Source organism: Monopterus albus, unplaced genomic scaffold, assembly GCF_001952655.1.
Source record: "Monopterus albus unplaced genomic scaffold, M_albus_1.0 scaffold454.1, whole genome shotgun sequence".
Classification (NCBI taxonomy): Eukaryota; Metazoa; Chordata; class Actinopteri; order Synbranchiformes; family Synbranchidae; genus Monopterus; species Monopterus albus.
The window spans coordinates 214,709-222,876 of record NW_018128334.1 but is presented as its reverse complement, the minus strand read 5'-3'; the positions used below and the strand labels follow the sequence as shown (position 1 = coordinate 222,876).

The 8,168-nt window shown below is 43.3% G+C and overlaps 1 protein-coding gene across 1 annotated transcript in view; it reads right to left on the bottom strand.

The window, feature by feature from the left end:
• Positions 1–1,901: 1,901 nt before the first annotated feature.
• The window catches only part of LOC109952316 (protein NLRC3-like), an 8,603-nt gene continuing 2,336 nt past the window's right edge, over positions 1,902–8,168 (bottom strand). The window contains exons 5-9 of the mRNA XM_020587338.1: positions 7,359–8,160; positions 7,079–7,252; positions 4,656–4,829; positions 4,329–4,375; positions 1,902–2,575 (exon numbers count right to left, since the gene is read on the bottom strand). Coding sequence (XP_020442994.1) covers positions 2,052–2,575; positions 4,329–4,375; positions 4,656–4,829; positions 7,079–7,252; positions 7,359–8,160 — 1,721 coding nt within the window. The 3' untranslated portion in view covers positions 1,902–2,051. The remainder of the gene's footprint in view (positions 2,576–4,328; positions 4,376–4,655; positions 4,830–7,078; positions 7,253–7,358; positions 8,161–8,168) is intronic.

Sequence of the window (8,168 nt, the reverse complement as noted above, 5' to 3'; positions counted from 1 at the left end):
ACCTGTCAGAGAGAAGCTGTGAAGCTCTGTCCTCAGTTCTCAGCTTCCAGTCCTCTAGTCTGAGACACCTGGACCTGAGTAACAACGACCTGCAGGACTCAGGAGTGAAGCTGTTGTCTGTTGGACTGGGGAGTCCACATTGTGAACTGGAAACTCTCAGGTCAGGACTCAGCATCATATTCAACTGATCATCTGTAATCTGACTGACATTACTGGATGAACAGTGAACTTGTCTTTTCACTAATCTTCAACAGACTTCACCTCTTTCTCTTTCTAATTATTCAGTTCCACCCATGATGTTTGAGGTTTATTTTTAATTTTCCCTCAAATACATTGTACAGGGACTAAAATGGACCAGAACCAGAACAAAAATAGTTTACAAACAGTTCCTCTTTGTTATTCTGTGTATTTGCAGCCTGTCAGTGTCAGGTTTGCCCGGCTGCACCTTCCTCTCTTCTCTCTTTCTCGCTCTAGTCTGCTCCTTCTCACTGACTCTCTTGATTAACACACCTGTCCTGATTTTCTGACACTCTTCAGCTGCGCCTCCTTTGTCACTCCCTATTTATACCCGGCCTTACCTTCACTCCCTTGCTGGTTCTTTCTATGTCGTTAGCCTTCTTTGCATTACGTATTATACTATTTTTTCTCCTGTTTTCACATATGTTAGTTCTAGCGTCTCCTGTTGTTTTACCTGGACCTCTCCTCTGGACCTTGGCTTCCTCAGCTCCACCAACCTCTTCCACAGGTCGATGCACAGTCTCATCATTCAATCCACTCTCTGTTACTCCTCAGTCTACCGGATCACCACCTTGACCAGCTCAGGAGTGTCGCCTTCCCTTGCAGCCCAACCTCATCACTCCACGGACAATAACCCCTTCACTAATGCTGGTCATCACCCGGTGATATTCATTTCAGTCATTCACGCTTGTTTGTTGTATATATTGTTGCACCCCTGTTTCACTATTGTAAATAAATCCACCTATTGCACCGAAGCCAGCCGCCTGGGTCTGTTCTTTACTGCTCGCTCACAATTGTGTCGAGCGATCCTAACACTGACGGCTCAGACAAGACGTGCAGAAGAGCAACCGGGACTATTAGGAATACTGGCATTGCTAAATCAGTTTGATGTTAACAACAAGAAAAAACTATGTTCATGGCTTTAAAACTCTCAATTTAACACTTAAACACTGACTTTTCCTACAGGAAAAGCCAAAGGCTGCTAAAATGGTGACGCACTGTACAGTAACTCTTCTTATGTAGTTTGTCTTGGCTCAGGAGTTGTCTAGAATGCACTAGATTCAAGATCAGTGGGAAAAACTAAGTACATCTACTCAACTACTGGGTATAAATACAATGTTCATGTATTTACACTTTATTGGAATATTTCCTATTTATGAAACTTCACACATCTCTACTACATTTCAGGTGCAAACACTACTATTTACAGCACTACACTGTTCTGGCAGCGGAAGATAATATGTAGATTCAGAAGAACAAAAACATATAACCAACCAATAAATGATCACGTTATCACAGGCTGTGATCAGACTTTATTGATCCCTGGTGGGACACTCACCAGCTACCCAGCAGGATGTAAAGTACTTCACAGTATGAGAATAAACGGTAGTTAACATACACTCCCCCTTTACCAGCTGCATAATATGAACACAATAATGCATCAGTCATAATAATCCAATAACATGATACAAGGTTAAATTCGACTCAACCTGACTGTGGGCTTCAACAGCTGGACAGATGTTGAACAGAGACTCTGTTAAACCCTGAGCAGAGCTGGATGCTGCTCAGTGGATCCTGGCAGCATCAACAGCAGAGTGAACTGAGACAACAATAATCATCACAAAGAATCAAAACCATTTGACTGAACTCTTCAAATGTTGATGGTTAAAATGATGAAATTAGACAAATGAGTGTTTGGTGTCTGACTCGAAGACAGATCTGCTTCACAGTGCAGAGAGTGGGATGGTGAACAGAGTTACCTTTGACCTCAGCAGCTGATCTTCAGAGTTTCTGTCCACAGGAGAATCTCACACCTACGCACCACACAGATACACTGAGGAACCAGAACTGAACCAGAACCCAGGATAAAGAGGTTCAATGAATGTGGTGTTGAAGGTGTGGAGGTGGATCAGTGTGTCAGAGGAGACTGCGTAGAAGGACAGAGTGCCGGCAGGACAGTCCACATACACTGCTGCTCTGTGAGACACTGAGGAGGGGATGGATGTTTCTCTCTTATTGTGTCTGACATAGTAACCATCCTCATAGCAGTGCAGACTCCAGGACTGATCATTCCCTCCAAACCAACAGTCATAACTGACTCCTTTCCTCCTGATTCCTTTGTAACTCAGTGATATTTCAACCCATCCTCTCCACTCGACCTCCCAGTAACAGCGACCAGTCAGACCAGTTCTACACAGCAGCTGAGGCCAGTAGTCAAATCTGTCTGGATGATCAGGATATAACTGATCCTCCCAGACCCGTGTCACCTTCCTGTTGTTGTCAGACAGTCGTAGTTTTCTGTGCACTGTGTTTGTGTCCAGTTCCAGTTCACAGAAATCTGATAGAGAGAAAAGACACAGCAGCAGTTTATCATCTGTTGGTGTAGGAACAACTTTACTGACAATTTCTGAGGAACTCATTCACACTGACATTTCAGATTTACTGCAACTCATGTTTGGCTCCATTGAAACTGAAATACAACAATCCAGTTACACCAATATGAGCAGTGACTTAACATGAGAGTCCAGGGGCCAGATGCATAAACGATGAGTGCACACAAAACCTTGTGTATAAACACAGTGTGTGGGAAGAACGTGCGCCCCACGTCTACTTCAGACCATGTATGCACATGGTTTGAGAATGTGTGACATGGTGAAGAGGAAATGAAAAATAAGGTGAGACAGCCTGTTGTAAACAACCTGCATTAGTTTTATCTCTTTACATATTCTTCACTTCACAAAATGTATTTTTAAACACTACGTTTATGTTGGGCTGATTGTTCTTATTTCTTTTACCTTGATGTTATTTTCTAGTTTTTCATGACAAACTTTCTTGTAAATGATTCTGTAAAGTGCTGATATTACTGTCATTAATTGATTTTCATAAAATCATGATTGAGATGTCACCAGACTAGCAACTAGCCTTTTACAGGTCTGTGATTACATTACAGCAGTGTAGAAACAGCTCTAGGTGGCGTGGTGGTCGTGCATAAGGACATCTGTTCTAGCCTTAGTGCAGGATCTTGACAACGCCCCTATAAGACCAGAAACAGTGTTTAGACATTGTTCCCTGTGAAGCTGTGTCGCTGAAACTGCGATACGTTCATCTGCTGTAGATAATGCAGGAGGTGTCCTCCTCCTGTTGCCTTCATGCTCTTTGTGCACCAAAGAATGCACACTGAAAGTGCACACAGGAGCACAAAGAACGTGAAGGCAACAGGAGGAGGACTTAAGCACTTTTCTGCCTCTCCCTTACAATCCAACACTTTTTTCTCTACCTCAGCCACGGCTGTCTGATCTGACCTGATGTATTAATAACCTGCCAGTCGCCACCAAACAAATTGAATCTTCTTTTCTCTACTTCTCCAGTCACTTTCAATAAGTCAAAAAATAAGTTCCAGAAGAAAAAACAAAACAACAACAATTAAAAAAAGGTGAAATAATCCTGTGCAGAGGCGCCCAATTCCACAACAATTGGGATTTATAAAGCAGCGGCGGGCGTAGGTGTGGTTTTATGAATTTGACAAAAACAATGTGCTTGCTCATTTTTGTACACACAGCTTTAGTCGTGAATCTACGCAGAGTTTTATGCATCTGGTGCCAGATGTCAGCAATATTATGCTGTTTCCTGTTGTGGCCCAAGGACGGCTGCTAATGGAGATCAATAAATACATGAATTGTATCAAGTCTCACTCATCAACCTGGTTCATCATCTTCCACTGCAGCACAGAGCAACTCTGATTAGCTCCACAAACAATCTCCTGAAGTACGAGCTTACGAGCAGCACCTGAAGGCAGCATGGCTCCTCTATAATATCAGTGGCAGAAGGACAAAGTTGGCTTCTGCTGGCTCCACTGTGACATTAGTGTTTGTTGGGTCACTGTGTTCACTTTGTTGTGTCTGTGGTGTCTGTGGATTTTAAACCGACTGACTGAATTCTAACATGTTTCCAACCACACAGACAAAAACCAGAAGCTAAATCCTGAATGAAACTCTGCAGAAACTCATCTTTGCCCTTCAGTCAAGGAAATGTCTACATCTAGTGGAACATGTGCAGCTGGGTTTGCAGGAATCAAACTTAAACACACTCACACTTCCTCAGACCAGGTCTCATCCACTGCGGTCCACCAGGGTCCACCCTGGGGGAAGAGACAAAGTCAGCGACAGACCTTCACTCACATCCACCATTAAACATGGACTGGAGTTCCTCAGTCAGTCAGAGAGACAGAGGCACAGTGTGACAGCTGCTGCTGTCTGCGGGCTGTCTGTACCCAAGCCGGTTTGGGGGCCCGTCTGTCCCGGAGACAGTCCGGTTGGTGGTCCGTCTGTACCCGAGACAGTCCGGTCTGTGGTCTGTCTGTACCTGTGAGAGTCTGGTCTGTGGTCTCTGTGGTCCGTCTGAACCTGAAAGAGTATTACCTGAGGGACTTCAGTCTCCAGTCTGGATCCTTCAGTCCAACCGACAGCAGCTTCACTCCTGAGTCTCCTGGATGGTTGTAGCTCAGGTCCAGCTCTCTCAGATGGGAGGGGTTGGAGCTCAGAGCTGAGGCCAGAGAAGCACAGCCTTCCTCTGTGACCAGACAGCCTGACAGCCTGAACACACAGACATGTTTCCATCACTTCACAGAACAATACAGTGACTCACAGTCGTTTCCTGGAGACGTTTCATCACCTGAAACCAGATCTACATGCTGAAATGTACTGATGTCTGTTCTGGGGATTCATGCACACACACACACACACACACACACACACACGGGTTCTGACTTTCAGTCTAAACTCCCTACATCAGTGGGTCTTTATATGTTTAACTGTTGTATGAATGCCACGATATGCTAACCTCTGGAAATAGGAATAAAGCTTAACCTCTCGCACTAAGGTGGCATATTTGAAACATATTAAAGCTCCAAACACTGCTTGAGGTTTTTTGGCGGAGATATTCACTCAGTAATTGACTACCATAAACCTGCAAACAGAGTTCCCTGCAGACCTCCCTCTTACATGTTATTAATTCAGGATAAGACCCCAAAACCTCCCGAATAATAACAACCTGCACTTATAAGCAGCTACCTCTTTATACCCTCAGGTGTTATTCCTACTGAGAATTTTATAAACCAGAAGGCTCTGGTTCTTTGAGGAAGTGTTAAATTTTGTTTGAAATAACCCATAAAAGCTGTGACACTGGCCACTTAAAACCATATTTACTTTGCACAGTATTTAGTTGACATAAGATGTCATTAAGGATAGGAAATTCAAAGGGCAGTTTGTATTGTGTAATAAGTAAGCAGCTGGGTATTTTGTATAAAATATTTTCTGATATAGCTGTCTAAAAATCATTTTAGCAGTTCAGTGTTGGTCTACTGTCAACACTGAATTGTTGTGTAATATCAAACACTCATTATGTTTGTGTGCCTGTAAGTGCAGTCAGAACTCTTACCACTTAAAAGTGTAAACCAACTAAATCATAAAAATATTAATAACATCAAAATTGACTCAATAAAGAGAGAAAGTATTAACCCTTTCAAGAATTTTATATAGGTTTAAAAAGGTTACAGCACAGTAGCAAGCAGCAAGATATAACATGAAACGCAAGAAAGGGAAAAGGAGGGAAAATAAATAAACAAACTATTACCAATAATAATGATGATAACAGTACTACTAATAAAATCATCTTGTTAAATTTTTAGAGGTTGGGGGGAATGTGCATGGCCTCAGCCCCAGAAATTTGGTTCAAGTTGAAATGTGTTAGAAATGGGTTTGATAGCTGATAAAATATTCTTGTGAGTGAATGTCATTTTCTCTAATGTGATGTATTCTATTAGAAGGTTGGTCCAGTGGTTTACGTGTAGTGATTTTTTTGATTTCCAGTTTTGAAATATTGTTTTCTTGGCAATAGCAAGGGAAATGAGAAGTGAGTATTTGTATTTAATTGATAGGTGGTCGATTTCTATGATATTACCGAGTAAGCAAAGTAATGGAGAAGGAGGGATTCTACAGCACAAGATGGTGGAGAGTTTGTCTGTCACTGCTATCCAGAGGGAATGAACTGGTTGACAGATCCAACTAGCATGAAAATAATTGTTGGTGCAACCTAGAATGCATTGTGAGCAGATGTCTGTGTCAGTGAAACCCATTTAGAACATTTTATTTTGTGTAATATGGGTCCTGTAAATGGTCTTGTATCGTATAAATTGTAAGACTATGTTGCTGGTCATAGAAAAGATGTTATTGCAAATTTATGTTTACAAAGGAGACAGGGACGGTGAGGTCAGTAGTCACGGTGGCAGTGTCATCAGGAAACACAGCATCTCTGTCCTCAGATATGCTGATGACACTCTGCTCTATGTGGCCGTGTCTCCTGACCACACTGGGACCAGTGACTCACTTCTTCACTAGATTTTAGACAGAAATGCCTGGATGCCACCAAGCTGGTTGCAGCTCAACCAGCACCAAACAGAGGAATTGATCACTGGTTCAAAGCTCAGAGAGAAACTGGCCTCCAGACTCACCACACTGGAACTTGATGATTTCTATTAGTGTGTGAATCCACTACAAGATCATTGACCAGACTGTCTGTCAGAAATGCTGAGAAATGATGAACTGAGAAGGCCCCTGAAATCCTCAGCTTCTTCTTTTTTAGCTGCCAACATCTGTTTCAGTCAACATATTTCCAGTGCAGCTGCTCACATGAACTTAAGACCAGAAACTGGGATTAACTCAATGAGGCAAAAGAGCGAAAGAAACCACAACTTTCTGATCAATAAAAAAGTTCAACTTGAATGACACAGTAAAAAGGACTGAACACCCTGTAAGACAATGCAGAGAAAAATCTGAGTCCTGACCTGAGAGTTTCCAGTTCACAATGTGGACTCCCCAGTCCAGCAGATAACAGCTTCACTCCTGAGTACTGCAGGTGGTTGTCACTCAGGTCCAGGTGTCTCAGACTAGAGGACTGGGAGCTGAGAACTGAGGACAGAGCTTCACAGCTTCTCACTGACAGGTTACAGCCACTCAGCCTGGAGAGAAACCAGCAAAACCGTAGATACCAGTTACAAACATCAGCTTTTTGTCTTGACTAAAGACAAACATCAACTTAACCTAGACTGTTCTATGTGCACACACAGAGCTTTGTTGGAGGCTCTGACCACAGGCAGCAGCCTCAGAAGAGCCTCCTCTGAAGCAGAGTATTTCTTCAGGTCGAACACTGCTACATCGTTGTCTGATGACAGTATGATGAAGACCAGAGCCGACCACTGAGCAGGAGACAGTTTATCTGTGGAGAAATGTCCTGATCTCAGGGACTGTTGGACCTGCTCCACTAGAGACTGATCATTCAGTTCATTCAGACAGTGGAACAGGTTGATGCTTCTCTCTGTAGACAGATCCTCGCTGATCTTCTTTTTGATGTACTCGACTGTTTTCTGATTGGTCTGTGAGCCACTTCCTGTCTGTGTAAGCAGGCCTTGTAGGAGAGTCTGATTGGTCTGCACTGAAAGGCCCAGGAAGAAGCGGAGGAACAAGTCCAGGTGTCCATTTGAACTCTGTAAGGCCTCGTCTACAGCTCTCTGGTAGAAGAGTGTCTCTGCAGATTCCTCTTCTCTTGTTTCAGACTCCTGGGATGATGTTTGTTCTTCTAACATCAGATTGACTCCAGAGGTGATGAAGGTCAGATGGACATGAAGAGCAGCCAGAAACTCCTGAACACTCAGATGGATGAAGCAGAACATCCGGCCCTGGTACAGTCCTCTCTCCTCTATCAAGATCTGTGTGAACACTCCTGAGTACACGGAGGCTGCTCTGATATCGATGCCACACTCTGTCAGGTCTGATTCATAAAAGATCAGGTTGCCTTTCTGCAGCTGCTCAAAAGCCAGTTTTCCCAGAGACTGGATCATCTCCCTGTTCGCTGGACTCCAGTGTGGATCTGTCCCA